Source organism: Nansenia antarctica, assembly GCF_963989245.1.
Source record: "Nansenia antarctica genome assembly, chromosome: 13".
In the NCBI taxonomy this organism is placed as follows: domain Eukaryota; kingdom Metazoa; phylum Chordata; class Actinopteri; order Argentiniformes; family Microstomatidae; genus Nansenia; species Nansenia antarctica.
Genome location: NC_137683.1, coordinates 29925554 through 29941868, shown reverse-complemented (window position 1 = coordinate 29941868; position 16315 = coordinate 29925554). Strand labels below are relative to the sequence as shown.

Below are 16315 nucleotides of genomic sequence, written 5' to 3'. Positions count from 1 at the left end.
CTGGGAACAGGCAGCCCAGAGACATCTGGATCAGCGCATTTAAACATCTCTATCAGCAGGATGGAGGACAGGGTTGATTTTGTGCCACGAAAACCCGCATGACATAAAGAAATGACTAGTATGAACATGTGAAACGATCATGTGGCCATGAGCTGCTTTTTTGTAGTAATTGCATTGACTGTCTATGACAACGCAATAACACACAGCAATGAATGTGGTAAACACATTATAAACGGTTCTAATCTACAGAGATGAGCTCCAGCAGCAGTGTGAGTAACATGCGTCTGATCTAACATACATGAACATAAATAATATTTCAATGACATCATGTTTGTTTGTTGTAGCAGTCTGTCACATCATCGGAAATGTGATCGAAGAGAGAGAGAGTGCATTTAGGAAATACATCAGGCACTTTCTTTAAATCACGAATCGTTTGCAATTCATTTGTGATTAGCAACAGTATGCATATAATATTTGAAGTTGTGAGTTATTGTTCAGCCCTATATCACTTGATGCCGGGCGGTATGCGTTGCTAGGAGACTGGTCATATTTCATCAAGCAACCATGATGAGGTCATCGCTGCCAGTTCTTCTCTATAGCCTACACTTGTGTTATTATGTCACTCAAAATATGAATGAATGAATGAAATGGCAGATGTTTTGACAAGAAACATTGGTGTGTGTGTGTGTGTGTGTGTGTGTGTGTGTGTGTGTGTGTGTGTGTGTGTGTGTGTGTGTCTGTGTCTGTGTCTGTGTGTGTGTGTGTGTGTGTGTGTGTCTGAGTCTGTGTGTGTCTGTGTCTGTGTCTGTGTGTCTGTGTCTGTGTGTCTCTGTGTGTGTGTGTGTGTGTGTGTGTCTGTGTCTGTGTGTGTGTGTGTGTGTGTGTGTCTGTGTCTGCGTCTGCGTCTGCGTCTGTGTGTGTGTGTGTGTTCAGAAGCGAGAGAGGGAGCAGAAGAGGAAACTGCAGCACTTTCTGACCGACCTGGCCTTGCTGGGGTCCCTACAGGTCAGTCCTAGAACCAGACCCATGGTGTGTGAGTGTGTGTGTGTGTGTGTGTGTGTGTGTGTGTGTGTGTGTGAGACCGTAGAACATCATCACACCACATGATTTGTTGACACCCCCCCCACACACACATATATTGAACCCCCCTAACGGTTACACACAGCCAGCCCCCCTGTCTCTGTCCTCCTAACGGTTACACACACACACACAGCCCCCCTGTCTCTGTCCTCCTAACGGTTACCACGGTTACACACAGCCCCCCTGTCTCTGTCCCCCTCTGGGTTTAGGGGTTCCGGTACTTCCAGCCGTGGCTGCGGGGGAGAGAGGAGCTGCTGCTGACCGTCGTCAACGAGGACCTGGTAGGTGTCTGAACTGTTGTCACTTCTTGTCCGACTTCCTGGAATTGTGGATGAGAATGAGACATTCCTCAGAGCGGTGGGTCGGTTCCTCTGTTTGTCTCCCCTCAGGGCTGGTCTTAAAAAGAAAGCCTTAAAGTCTAAAATCCAGCAATCCAATTTATAAGGCCTAAAAAGGTCTTACGTTTCAGTTATTCTGTCTAAAAATGAGGTGCTAGGTCTTAAAAATGAGATCCTGCAAGGAAATCAGTCCGACCACATCTATTTACGCGGAAATTGATCAAGCTGGAACCCAAAGAAATGCCAATTCGCTTCCTTTTTTGTCTGTATGGCAGTGAAATCCCTAATTTCATCACCTCGAGGATGACAAAAAGCTATCATATGGTGTCGCGAATAGGTCTAAAATTCTATTCAAAGAGGTCTTAAAAAGGTATAAAAAGGTCTTAAATTTGACTTGTTGAGACTTGTAGGAACCCTGTCTGTGTGTCTCCCCTCAGGGCTGTCTGTGTGTCTCCCCTCAGGGCTGTCTGTGTGTCTCCCCTCAGGGCTGTCTGTGTGTCTCCCCTCAGGGCTGTCTGTGTGTCTCCCCTCAGGGCTGTCTGTGTGTCTCCCCTCAGGGCTGTCTGTGTGTCTCCCCTCAGGGCTGTCTGTGTGTCTCCCCTCAGGGCTGTCTGTGTGTCTCCCCTCAGGGCTGTCTGTGTGTCTCCCCTCAGGGCTGTCTGTGTGTCTCCCCTCAGGGCTGTCTGTGTGTCTCCCCTCAGGGCTGTCTGTGTGTCTCCCCTCAGGGCTGTCTGTGTGTCTCCCCTCAGGGCTGTCTGTGTGTCTCCCCTCAGGGCTGTCTGTGTGTCTCCCCTCAGGGCTGTCTGTGTGTCTCCCCTCAGGGCTGTCTGTGTGTCTCCCCTCAGGGCTGTCTGTGTGTCTCCCCTCAGGGCTGTCTGTGTGTCTCCCCTCAGGGCTGTCTGTGTGTCTCCCCTCAGGGCTGTCTGTGTGTCTCCCCTCAGGGCTGTCTGTGTGTCTCCCCTCAGGGCTGGCGCTCCCCGGGGTTCGCCGTGTCGGCCGCCTCCTCCCTCAGCAGCAGCAGTCCCGTCTCCTCCAGCAGCAGCACCTACAGCCTGGCCAGCGACGCCAGCTCCCCTCTGCCCGGGGACCCGGGGACACACACACAGAGACGCCACCCACAGGGGGGCCCCCAGCCACAGACTGACAGGTGAGGCAGGGAGGGCCACACACACACACACACACACACACAGACAGAGACGCCACGCACAGGGGGGCCCCCAGCCACAGGCTGACAGGTGAGGCAGGGAGGGGCAGGCCGCTATGCGGTTGTTTACCGCAGTGGTTGTCAACCCTCTCCTCGGGGACCCCCAGCCGTCCGCTCCACATATCTGATCTGTTCCACCACCAACACACCTGATTCAACTAATCAAGTACAAAGCAATTATGATTTGATCAGATATGTGGAGCAGCTGGGGGTCCCCGAGGAGAGGTTTGAGAACCACTGGTTTAGAGGGCCACAACCGCTAGAGGGGGGAGTCACGCTTGCGGGCGTCAATTTAGCGCAAACTACCCCACCCGTCAATCCGAAACTCTGCTAACAACAGCCCCCCCCGACCTGTCAACAAAACACGCGCCAATCTAAAAACTCTGCTAACACCACCTCCCACCCTCCACCCTCCACCCCGTCAACGAAACCCCCGTCAATCGAGAACTCTACTAACACCACCCCCCACCCTCCACCCCGTTGACAAAACACCCGTCAATCCAAAACTCCACCCCCCCCCCCCACCCACATTCAGACTCTTGTTTAGGGCCACCAAAGACCTAGGGCCGGACCGGAGGTGAAGAGTCATGTTTGTGTGTGTGTGTGTGTGTGTGTGTGTGTGTGTGTGTGTGTGTGTGTGTTTGTGTGTGAAGATGTGAACACACACCCTGGCTCCCACAGGCATATTATGCAACGCAAACGTGTTTAGACACATGGATGTAAGAGCAAACATAATGCATAAACTCATAAACACATGTGTACTTTACACACATACACACACACACACACACACACACACACACCATTTGAACTTCCTGTGTTTCCAGAGACAGCGGCGAGGCCCACCTCCTCCCAGCCTCCCCCAGCGAGAGGGAGATCGCAGTTCCTGTGAGTACTGTCACTTCCCTCCAATCTGCCCCCCTTGTACTGTCTCTCCAGTGTCTCTTCTTCTATCACTGAGACTGCCAATGGCCCCGGGCCTGAGCTAGATGACTCTTCCTGCTACGACTGGTGGATTGATGATTCACTTGCTTAGTCAAATGTATCGATTGTAAGTCGCCTTTGGAATAAGGCGTCTGCTAAATGCCAAACATGTAAATGTAATTCCATTCCCAATTCCCAACGGACCCCTCACCCCTTTATCCGAAGGGAAGGGATCTATTTGGAGTTGATCATCATTTGCTTCGCCCGCCCCCCCCTCCCCCTCTCTCTCATCTCATCTCATATAAGGAAGTGAACTGCACTCTTTTCCTGTTGGCCGGTTACGCCAAGTATGGCCGACCGTACGCCTGGATACGATCCAATCACGAGCGTCTGGTCAACATCGGAGGCACTGATTCGCTGGTCAAGGACACGCCCATGAAGCTCAAGTCCATCACGGACTGGGGGACACAAGGTAAGAAGATATGAAACTAGAACTGTCAGCGTCTACCAGGGTTCCACCACCTTCTAGAACATCTACCAGGGTTCCACCACCTTCTGAAACATCTACCAGGGTTCCACCACCTTCTAGAACATCTACCAGGGTTCCACCACCTTCTAGAACATCTACCAGGGTTCTGAACCTTCTGTTAAGCATCCGCATAACACTGTGCAACATTTTTTTGTTTAACATAGTTTGAGGTCATGTTCTCACATGAAAGTCTGAATCATGAGCCGGAGCAAGTGGATGAGATTGCAACATTGTTGCATAAATTATTTCTCTGATTTGCGTTCTCACAGCCCTTTACGTAAACGAAGTGACATACGCAATCGAAGCAACAGATGGGGTAGTTGATTGGTCCGAAAAATTTAAAATTGCCCGTTCGTCCCGCTCTTATGCAGATCAACACGCGGTGGATACAACTGGTGGATTGATGATTCACTTGCTTAGTCAAATGTATTGATTGTAAGTCGCTTTGGAATAAGGCGTCTGCTAAATGCCAAACATGTAAATGTAAAAAAAATGTGTTCCTCCTTTCTCTCCCTGCTGCGTGTGCGTCCAGGGACCAGGGTCTGGGACGTGGTGAGTGAGCTGGTGGGCCTCTGCACCGTCCCGTCCCCCTCCAACCCCTTCGCCCTGGACATGCGCTACCTGAAAAGCCTTCCCCTCGCCGAGCGCTTCCTGGTCTCCGGAGCGCTCCTCAACTTCCTGGAGACCTACGCTGTCCACGGCAACCGCGACGAACTGCATTACAACAAGGGTGAGTGTTGTGAAGTAATCATATTCATATAATATGATTATATTATTCATATAATAATAATAATAAGTATTATTATTATAATAACCCTAACCCAAGTGTTATTATACTAGATTTAAATGTCTTTATGAAGATAGACCCCTTTTGGGGTTAGCCCTCAGAACCCATCTGTTCACCAAGGCCTTTGGCCCCTAGTCACTGTTTCTGTTTTGTTTTGTTTGTTTTCTGTTTTGTCTGTCTGGCCATTTCCTTTAGAATTGTAAAGCGTTCTTGGGTTTTATGAAACCTCATGTACTGTACCTCATGGTGCTCTACGGTTGCCAGGTGGCGCTGTTGTGCTGTGAATCTGTATGTGGTGTTGATACGTCTCTCTCTCTCTCTCTCTCTCTCTCTCTCTCTGTGTGGTGTCTCTCTCTCTCTGTGTGGTGTGTTGATACATCTCTCTCTCTCTCTCTGTGTGGTGTCTCTCTCTCTCTCTCTCTCTCTCTCTCTGTGTGGTGTCTCTCTCTCTCTCTCTCTGTGTGGTGTGTTACGTCTCTCTCTGTGTGGTGTGTTACGTCTCTCTCTCTCTCTGTGTGGTGTCTCTCTCTCTCTCTGTGTGGTGTGTTACGTCTCTCTCTCTCTCTCTCTCTCTCTCTCTCTGTGGTGTCTCTCTCCCTCTCTGTGTGGTCTCTCTCTCTCTGTGGTGTCTATCTCTCTCTCTCTGTGGTGTGTCTCTCTCTCTCTCTGTGTGGTGTCTCTCTCTCTCTCTCTGTGTGGTCTCTCTCTCTCTCTCTGTGTGGTGTCTCTCTCTCTCTCTCTGTGTGGTGTCTCTCTCTCTCTCTCTCTCTGTGTGGTGTCTCTCTCTCTCTCTGTGTGGTGTCTCTCTCTCTCTCTCTGTGTGGTGTCTCTCTCTCTCTGTGTGGTGTCTCTCTCTCTCTCTCTCTCTCTCTCTGTGGTGTCTCTCTCTCTCTCTGTGTGGTGTGTCTCTCTCTCTCTCTCTGTGTGGTGTCTCTCTCTCTCTCTCTCTGTGTGGTGTCTCTCTCTCTCTCTGTGTGGTGTCTCTCTCTCTCTCTCTGTGTGGTGTCTCTCTCTCTCTCTCTGTGTGGTGTCTCTCTCTCTCTCTCTCTGTGTGGTGTCTCTCTCTCTCTCTCTCTCTCTCTCTGTGTGGTGTCTCTCTCTCTCTCTCTCTGTGGTGTCTCTCTCTCTCTGTGTGGTGTGTCTCTCTCTCTCTGTGTGGTGTGTCTCTCTCTCTCTCTCTGTGTGGTGTCTCTCTCTCTCTCTGTGTGTGGTGTCTCTCTCTCTCTCTGTGTGTGGTGTCTCTCTCTCTCTCTCTGTGTGGTGTGTTACGTCTCTCTCTCTCTCTCTCTCTCTCTGTGTGGTGTGTTACGTCTCTCTCTCTCTGTGTGGTGTCTCTCTCTCTCTGTCTCTGTGTGGTGTGTTACGTCTCTCTCTCTCTGTGTGGTGTCTCTCTCTCTCTCTCTCTCTCTGTGTGGTGTCTCTCTCTCTCTCTGTGTGGTGTCTCTCTCTCTCTCTCTGTGTGGTGTGTCTCTCTCTCTCTCTGTGTGTGTGTCTCTCTCTCTCTCTGTGTGGTGTGTCTCTCTCTCTCTTTGTGGTGTGTCTCTCTCTCTCTCTCTGTGGTGTGTCTCTCTCTCTCTGTGGTGTGTCTCTCTCTCTCTCTGTGTGTGTGTCTCTCTCTCTCTCTGTGTGGTGTGTCTCTCTCTCTCTTTGTGGTGTGTCTCTCTCTCTCTCTCTGTGGTGTGTCTCTCTCTCTCTGTGGTGTGTCTCTCTCTCTCTCTCTCCCTCTCTCTCCCTCCGTCAGTCATAGAGGAGGTGAAGTGTGTGAGGCGTCTCCACGTCCAGACCCTGTCTGAGGTCCAGAGGCTCCAGCAGGCTGGCAGAGGGGGGGGCAGGGGGGGCGCCAGCCCCACGACAGAGGGCTCTGAGGAGGAGTGACCGGCATGTTCCGTGGTGACGGTCAGAAGAACCAGGAAGACTGCAGGAGGGTTCAGGGTGGCTGGGTGGTTATAGTAGTCCACCTCTCTGTCTCTGCACACACAACAGCTATGTGGGGGGAAAATAATCTGTATTTTGTTTAGATCTACATGTAGCCTTATTGAAATGACCCGTTTTCAAACATATCAAGATGTCAATGTTACTGAATAAATTGTGAATCGATTCTGACATTGTCTAAAGAGGTCCTTTGGATGTAACACCACCACTTTAGAAATAGTTCAAATCTACTTGAATGTACAGAACTCTGTTAACTCTGCACCCCTGTTATAATAATAATAATAACTTTTATTTGTAGAGCGCTTTTCTTGCAAACGTTGCAGCTCAAAGTGCTCCAATCATTATATAACCATCATTTAATCATTTAGTCATTTAAAGGCAATATTAAAAAGATGGGTTTTTAGTCTTGACTTGAACATATGTGCTGAGGTTGCATCCCTAATGTAAACTGGCAGTGTATTCCACAATTTGGGTGCATAAATTGAGAATGCAGCCTCACCAAATCTCTTCTTTTGTACATGTGGTACACAGAGAAAACCAACGTCAGAAGACCTGAGAGCTCTATTGGGCTGATATGCTAGCAGAAGACCTGAGAGCTCTATTGGGCTGATATGCAGTACTGTATGGTAGTGACCAGTGTGTGAGATGGAAGGTTGTAAAGTACCCTGAGAGGTTGGTCCCTTGGTCCCATGACCTCTGTGACCTCTGCCCTCCAACCCATGATGATGGAATTCTGTTTTCTTTTAGCCAAATTTAAACCCTGTTAGAAAACTGGCTTTTGATTGGTTACTGGCCTGCCTGGCCCTGACATGCCCCTCACACAGCCAGTGGTACAGTACAAGCTGTAGCAAGCTAGTTTGCTAGTTTAAAGCAAGTTTGTGCCCCAAGTTACAGGTTTTCATGCCGTGTCATCAGTTATACAGTACGTGATAGCAAAACCCTTGACATCTGTAAACACACACACACACACACACACACATATCGTTGTATAAAAGTTTATTCCATAAAATACAAATATTTAAATATGTACACGATGACAAAACAAAGTACATAAAAAAACAAAACCTTAACGCTGGCACTTGTAGACTCTTGAAATAAAATAAAATTATAATAATAAAATTAATTGAATCCATAAAACATCCATTCGCTGACATAACTCGTCAGGCAAGGACGACATAAAAACACAGGCGTGTTTACTGTAAAACACCATATCTCTCGCTAACCTTTTGCCATTTGTTTGTCCCTAAACGAATAAAGCGTATTGGCGTTTTGGTGTAAGTGGAAAGGGGATGGCCGGTTGGGTGGTGAAACGTAGACCGCCCCCAGGCCCTCCTTTCCATAACCAAGTAAGACTGCTTTATAAACTCTAGACAGCGTCTGCAATCATGAGACTGTAATAAAACTCTGCTCATATTGTAGACTACAGTCACGTCAACAAACAAAGCCCATTTTTAAATCTCTAGTGTGACTTCAACAGTCTTCTGCATGGAGATGTTGTTGCCATCTGGAATGCTCTGAAGAGACATGTGAAAAGTGTATTGGGGGAGAGGAGGGGGAGAGAGGGGGGGAGAGAGAGAGAGACACAGGTATTTGGGCTTTGGGGCGCATTAATGCTAACAAATCACTCTGTCAGTTTAGAACAGAGGCCGAGGAGGAAGGAGCGCTGAGGAAGACTCTAGAACTAGAATGTCCCCCATCGGAATGCAGGTGCACGAACACTGAACATTCCAAACCGGGGCTCCACACGGGAACACAGTGTTCCCAGTGTTCCACGACCACAAAACACACACACACCTGGGAAATGGCAAAGGAGGACATTTCAGGGCAGATCATGCCTGAGTGATTTTCCACAAAATAATAAAATCGCAATTTGTGATCACTAACAACCCTAGTTCTCACAGGATGCTAGACAGTTTGTGAGTTTAGAATTATAAGGTTCTATCTCCGTCTAGGGTAGTTCAGCGATATTGAGCGTCAAAGTTTTTACATTCCATTATGTTCTGTGAGATGGAACCTTTGTATTTTATTAATTACTAACAAAAAAATGTCAACATTTTAAAAATAACACCACACAGGCATTAATAAACACCTAATGGAAAAAAACGTTGACAAAAATGGAGATAGAACCTTATAATTCTAACGTCACGAGTTTAAGGTGAGAGATTAAACCTTGCCTTGTGAGTTGTCAGTGTGTAGAGCTGTTAACACACAACTACCAGGCCTGTCATTCAAGTCACGGATGGGGTTAATGAACACCAAGAACAATAAGGACAAATAAGGGAATATGGAAACTTAATTTAAGAGTCAATCGAACTAGCCGAATGGTAATATATTAAATTTAAAAGGTGGAACAGTACAGTGCAATACTTATCGTTGGTTGTGTTTTATGGCAACTTAGTGGTTGTGTTTGAGGACAAGTGTAGTGCACCTTAACCCAGAGGATGTGACTCAAAGTGCCCTAGAGACGTCCTGTAAAAGCCTTTACTACTACTACATCCCTACGCAGTTAAAAACCATGACAAGACAACCGGATGTAGCCTTAGAAGGTAGCCGCTGTACGACCAAAAACCTGGTTTTCCTTGTTTTTAACTATTCGTGAGCTTAGAATGATAAGGTTCTATCTCCGTTTAGAATGATAAGGTTCTATCTCCGTTTAGGGCAGTTCAGAGATATTGAGCGTCAAAGTTTTTACATTCCATTATGTTTTGTGAGATGGAACCTGTGTATTTTATGAATTACTAACTCAAAAATATCAACATTTTAAAAATAACACCACACAGGCATTAATAAACACCTAATGGATCAGATTATGTAAAAAACTAAATTTTGACAAAAATGGAGATAGAACCATATACTTCTAAGCTCATGCATTGGCACTAACGCCCCCCGTGTATCTTCACACAAACACGTGTAGTGTGACGTGTCTCTCTCTCTCTCTGTCTCTCCCAAGACAAACATGGTTGTTGTGTTTCAGGTTCTGAAGAGGAGGAAGAAGAAAAAAGAAAAGCTCCACCCTCTCAAAAAAACAACAAGGTGTAGTTTACTTAGCAGACGAGGAGGTGGAGGAGGAGCACATAGGGTAAAAATAACCGCTCGAGGGAGTGAAAACAAATGTCTCTGCGAAATAAATAGATAGCGGAAATAAGCCAGTTTAGTTAGGCCATCCATGGCCCTTTCAGAGACGGATCGAGGGAGGAGGTTGCGGTTGGTTGGTTTGATGATGATGATATCATCGTCTGGTTTCCGGTCACTCAAGTCTTTTGTCCTTTGCTCCTTTCATCAGCAATTTGTATAAAACAAGTCCATCGATACAGGCTATGGAAATGAAGCAATCCCATCTCCCAACATCTAAAGCCAGCCAGCCAGTCAACAAGTCTCTTCTCACTTGCCATGGCCGTCACCCAAATGCCTCATTATCTCATTATTCACAAGTGTTCCAGAGGAGTCAATGGAAAGTAAAAGGTAGCTGGTTTCTAACTGGTTCCAGTCTCAACTGGTTCATCACAAACACACTCAGCCAACTGACGAAGGAGGAAATGTCCCATCCAGAAGAGAGCTCTAAAAGAGTCCAATAAAGGCCACTTTCCCTCCCTCCCTCCCCCTCTCTTCTCTCCCCTCCCCACCCTCAGTGCTGTGGTCCCTGGGGGTCTGGCTGGTCAGTTAATTTAAGGTGGTCCCGTGCGTGGAGGCTGGGTGGAGGCTGGGTGGAGACTGGGTGGAGGCTGGGTGGGAGGGAGGCTAGGTGGAGGCTGGGTGGGAGGCTGGGTGGAGGCTGGGTGGAGGCTGGGTGGGAGGCTGGGTGGAGGTTGGGTGGAGGCTGGGTGGAGGCTGGGTGGGGGGATGGCTCTCAGTGCCAGCTGTCCGAGGCGGATCCCCGTCTCGTGATGGCCCTGAGGGGGCTGCGGGACATGGAGTTCCTCTTTTTCCAGGAGCGCACTGCGGAGGCGGACACACACAGAGAAGACAGGAGTCAGATATACACACCCTGGCCCCGGTTCGGTTTTATCATCTCTAAAAATAGGGAGCACACCAGAGGTCTTTTTTGGGGGGGGGGTTTCCTCTCTTTCCTCTCTTTCCTTTATCAGATAAAAGAGAGAGAGGAGAGGAAGCTTGTATAAAGACTATTGAGACATCGTAAAGTAGATAAGGTCTTTACAAGTCCTTAACAAGCTTCAGTCTACTAGTCAACATCCCCCTTGATCCCCTACCAAACCCAGACCCACACTTTGTTCCAGGTTTCCCTTCCCATCAACCCCTCCTCTCCTCCTCACCTTTCCCCAGGCTGGCGGGTAGCGTGCAGCTCCTGGGCGTCGTCGGCGTTGTCGACGGCGACGGCGACGACATCATCTCCTCTCTCTCCCCCCCCTTCTCCCCCGCTCTCATCCCTTCTTCCCCCTCGTCGTCCCTTGCCCCCCCCATCCCCACCCCCCCGTCCTGCTGCTGCCAGTCGCTCAGCGCCTGTTGGAAGGAGTGCGCCAGGCACGCCGTCATGTCCTTGGCACGCTCCGCCCGGCTGCACCAGAACACGCGGCACTGCAGCTGCTGCCCGCGCTGCTTGCAGATGTACAGGAAGACGTTGGGCCGTGTGGCGTCCGCGGCGCAGTAGGCGATGTCCTGCAGGTAGGTCTTGGTGAGCTGGCGGCCCGTGCTGAGCTCCTTGACCTCCACGTAGCGCGGGCGCACCACCAGGGCGTGGTCCTTGCTCAGCTTCTTCTTCCCCCCTCCCCCGTTGGTCCCGTTGGCCGCCGCCCCGTTCCCCTCCAGCAGGCGGCTGATGGCCTCCTGGGCCTGCTCGCGGTCCAGGGAGAAGATCTTCTCCGTGCCCAGGTAGTGGACCTTGAAGAGGGGGTCGCCGTGGGAGAGGGACTCGGCGGTGCGGTCGCGGCGGAAGCGCCGGCGGAGGGCGGCCGGGGAGTTCTTGAGGGTCTGCATGAGGTGGAAGGTGCTGAGGGACATGGTGGTGGTGGTGGTGGACGTAGGGGTAGGGGTGGGTCGTCCGGGGTCAGGGGGGGTCGCGGTGGTGGGGGGGGTAAGTGGGCGGTGGACACCACAGGCGAAGTGTTCTTCAGTCCTCTTCCCCGTTTGCCACTCTTCCTCGTTGAACCTGGAACGGTTGCATTCACTGTCCTGGTCTGGAAGAGAGAGAGAAGGTGTATTGGAATTAGCGTGTTTCGCTCCACAACGCGTTAAAAACCAGCAAACCATAAAACTGGCAACACTAACGCAATCGACAAATAGCTTTGACAAAAAGCTTGCATACGGATTACATCTGACTGAACAAGTGACATGACAATAGGACATCTCACTCCTAAAGGTATGGGGAAAAATAACTGACCAATTTGGAAGTAAACCTCTAAAATAACTGACAAATTTGGAAGTAAACCCCTAAAATAACTGACAAATTTGGATTTGGAAGTAATCCTCAAACCCCATTTCTCCTCATTTGAATTGCGTGTGAAGTGAACGTGGAGAGAGACCTCCTCTGCTGCTCTTGGACATGCGTCAGACGTGTCAGCTCGAAACAGGGACAGTCGGGACACGTTGTACCGAAGCGTGGAAAAACAGAGACGACCTTAGCGCCAGACAAGGATCGGTGTCAGCCATGTGACGCATTCAGAGCGAATATTCATTTACCAGTCACACTAGTCATCAAATATTTACAGAGATACGCTTGAGGCAAAAGAATTTCTCTCTCTCACACACACACACACACACACACACACACACACACACACACACATGCACACACACACACACACACACACGCACACACACACGCACGTACACCTGTCATCTGAGCTGGTAAGCTGGAAAGACACCAGAACAGCTGACAGTCAGCCGTGACAGAGGTAAACATCACAGTGGGGTGTATTTTTCCACACCAGAGAACCTGTCATTACCACGGTACCACTGGAGGTAGCCTATCCAGAACCAGGTTAGCCTAAACCTCTGTCTGTCTATCTGGCCGTGAACCAATGGAATAAGCCCCTCAAATATGCATTTGATTTCACACTATGAACTTTTTAAAAGTGTACTATGTGAGAGGAGTAGAAGTTAGAGGTATCCAGAACTAGGTTAAACCTCTGTCTGTCTGTCTATCTATCTGGCCGTGAACCAATGGAATAAGCCCCTCAAATATGCATTTGATTTCACACTATGAACTGTTTAAAAAGTGTGCCATGTGAAAGGAGTAAAAGTCAAGTGTTCCCTATATGGGTAAACGTGACCCAAGTACTGAAGGCGGTTATGCAACCGCAACCACCACCACCACCACCACCACCACCACCACCACCACCACCACCAGCAGCAGCTGGCCTCCCATTGTCTCCAGAGCTCCAAGGAACACCACTCTCCAACGTTCCAATGTTCTGAACGACACCCCCTATTGTGTCGCATTTTATTTTTTCCCCTTTCTCTTTTCTCTGCCATTATTTCAACATCCTACAGCCCCCCTCTGATGTCTCTCTGCCCCCGAGAACCGCCGACTGCTCTGAGGCGACCATTGTTAGGCGAGCCCCCTTCTCAGGAAACAGCTTTGCTCTACCCCCCACACCCCCCCCACCCCAACACCAACACCATCCTCCACATATTTCTCCTTCTAAAAACAATGGTCAATGGTATGCTTTGGTGTGGGTGGGTGACATAATACGAGATGTAAACTGGACCTAGACTCTTGCCTGACACACACACACACACACACACACACACACACACAGACGCACACAGACACACAGACACACACAGACACACACACACAGACGCACACAGACAGACACAGACACACACAGACACACACAGAGAGAGAGACACACACACACACAGACACACACACACACACACACACACACACACACAGACACAGACACAGAGACACACACACACACACACACACACACACACACACACACACACACACACACTAATAGCAATCCATCTTGAAACACCTGAAATGTTTACAGGTGAAGGAGGAGGACACCTGGACAAAGCATGACACACAATGATAAGAATGTAGCCTGACCGCATCTACCCTGTGGTTTATTTAGAAATGACACTCGGTAATTAAAAGCAAAGTGTCAAATCCCACGACTGTATCTGATGTAAGCTTCTCAAGGCTGCTATGAGCTCACTGGGGAATGCTATGGGAGTGGGAATGTCTCTATGCTTAAGGACTTAAGCCGTTCTCTCTTCAGTATGGTTATAAGGCGCCTTGGGTGAATAAAAGAGCAGCCTTCTTTGAATGTATAACTCCACAATCTCACAGGTCGTCTATCGCTATTCATTTCAATTGAAACCAGGCAAAAAAAATCTATGAGTTAGTGCGGAAAAAAAGAAAAGAAATGTAAGGCACGGTTTCTATTGCAGTTAGGCAATTGCATGCAATAGAAATTATGCCTTACATTTATTTTATTTTGGGGGGGGGGGGATAAATGATCGGATAATCATATTTTCTTCAAATAAAAACCAATAGTGAGATTGTGGAGTTATACATTCAAAGGCTCTTAGAAAATTGCATGCAATAGAAAATGTGCCTTTCTTTTTTTGGGGGGGGGGGGGATAAATGATCGGATAATCATATTTTCTTCAAATAAAAACCAATAGCAGTAGCATACTGGCACATAAACGGATTGGTCAGATTTGCGTGCCGTGATCTTACCTGGCCACAGTTTCATGCAAACGGTGTCCTCTCTGCTGGACGGGTGTGTTCCCTGGATGATCTCTGCTGGACGGGTGTGTTCCCTGGATGAACAGGTCTGGTATGTTTTCTTATTGGCGTCAGAGAAGTACTTACTTCTTCTAAGTCAGTTGTTTTCTCAGTCTTGTCACAACAAATGACAATGTTGATCAATAGAAACACCACCCAAACAACCTGATCGGATCGGTCTCCGCGTCAGGAACAAAAACGTGGGTTCGAGACAGAGACTCACTCCTCGGTTGAAGAATTAAATCCGTTCGAAACCCGAAACTTCAAAGTTCAACCATTGACCGCTTACAGAGATTTGCAGAGGTAATCAGCCTACGCTATCGCATTAGAGTGAAATAACGCTGAATAAAGAAATGGTAAGTCTACTGCAACTAACTTTGCCAGTCAGGAACGAACTGAAATCATGCTCTCTCTCTCTCCTCGTCTGCTGAACTTGTGTGACTCACATCTACCAGCTGAACTGCGCTTTTGAGCAGCGTAGGCGCGCCTCCTGGACGTGCGTCTGAGAGGGTGTGTGTAAGGTAGGGTGAGGGTGTGGGTGTAAGGGTGTAAGGTAGGGTGAGGGGGGGGAGAACAAATCTAGAATTAAGTCAAGAACAACCCCTTTACAATGTACCCAATCCAGTACTGATAAGAGCTGTGTGTGTGTGTCATTGTGATGTATTTATGCAGCGTAGAGAGTTACTCTACTATAAGTGCTTACTGGATGTTATATACAGTAATATCTGGACTATATTGATTGTCACTCTAGTTGTGTTTATGACACTGGTCCTCCTATCAATCTTACTTGTGTACGTGCATGTGTGCCATAAGCTCTTTGCTCTTTTAAACAGTGTGTCCTCGAATTCTGCATTCTCACACACACACACACACACACACACACACACACACACACACACACACACACACACGCACACATACACACACACACACACACACACACACACACACACACACACACACACACACACACACACACACACACACATTTAGACTAGGCAGAATTTGTGAAAATGTGCTGGTGCTGAAGACCAATGGTGTTAATTTATGGCATACAAGCTTTTTAGGGTTATGTCCAGCTAAGAAATGGCCCACAATGCCTCAGAATAGAAAAATCCAAGATGGTCACCACCCATGGGCTGAAATGTATTAAATGTCCATGTCTCTTTGTCTAAACAAGGTGAAAACCTGAATGAAATGTGCTTGGCAGAAGGTCGGCAGATCGGCGGTTCGAGCCCCGGCTGGCCACATGTCTAAGTGTCCTCGGGCAAGACACTGAACCCCAAAATTGCTCCCAGTAAGCGGGCCGGCGCCTTGCATGGTAGCTTGCCGCCATTGGTGTGTGAATGTGTGTGTGAACGGGTGAATCATGAGAGGCCATTGTAAAGCGCTTTGGAATAAGGCTCTATATAAGTCAGTCCATTTACATGCAAATGTCATGTACTGGGAAATACTTTGGAGCCTTCGACATCCCAGCTGACATGTAGAGACGTGTCCGTCCCGTTCTGTCATAGTGTGTATCTAGAAGGAGTAGAAGAAGATTGATTCGCCTTGATACCTGTCGAAGACTACGGCCATCTTGGATTTCTCAATTCTGATGCATTGTGGGCCATTTCTTAGCTGGGCATACAAGAGTTCAGCACCCTTCAGTAACCCTAAAAAGCTTGTAAGCCATAAAGTAACACGATTGGCCTTCAGCACCTTAAATAAGCACATTTTCACAAATTCTGCCTAGTCTAAATGTGGTGTGTGTGTGTGTGTGTGTGTGTGTGTGTGTCATCATTTGGTGTGAATAACATCCTATGTGTACTGTGTAGGC

The 16315-nt window shown here is 48.4% G+C and overlaps 2 protein-coding genes across 2 annotated transcripts; one reads left to right on the top strand and one right to left on the bottom strand.

Moving 5' to 3' along the window:
• The first annotated feature begins 78 nt into the window (after positions 1-78).
• On the top strand, positions 79-6775 carry LOC308169211 (uncharacterized protein). Its single transcript, XM_080543885.1, has 8 exons — positions 79-269; positions 934-1005; positions 1290-1361; positions 2384-2565; positions 3450-3510; positions 3853-4018; positions 4608-4805; positions 6604-6775. Exons 1-8 carry the CDS (start codon positions 252-254, stop codon positions 6735-6737), a joined length of 903 nt encoding a protein of 300 aa, XP_080400011.1. The 5' UTR covers positions 79-251; the 3' UTR covers positions 6738-6775.
• Positions 6776-10641: 3866 nt separating this feature from the next.
• On the bottom strand, positions 10642-16074 carry LOC308169508 (uncharacterized protein; the record flags this gene model as incomplete). Its single annotated transcript, XM_080544190.1, has 4 exons — positions 10642-10730; positions 11066-11926; positions 14943-14998; positions 16055-16074. The coding sequence occupies 4 exons, from the start codon at positions 16072-16074 to the stop codon at positions 10642-10644; spliced, it is 1026 nt and encodes a 341-aa protein (XP_080400316.1).
• Between the last annotated feature and the right edge of the window lie 241 nt (positions 16075-16315).

Bases quoted from the DNA above. Each gene is read 5' to 3' on its own strand.
- LOC308169211 (XM_080543885.1), top strand. The intron at 1,006-1,289 runs GTCAGTCCTAGA...CTCTGGGTTTAG, and splicing joins CCTTGCTGGGGTCCCTACAG to GGGTTCCGGTACTTCCAGCC. The intron at 3,511-3,852 runs GTGAGTACTGTC...ATCTCATATAAG, and splicing joins AGAGGGAGATCGCAGTTCCT to GAAGTGAACTGCACTCTTTT.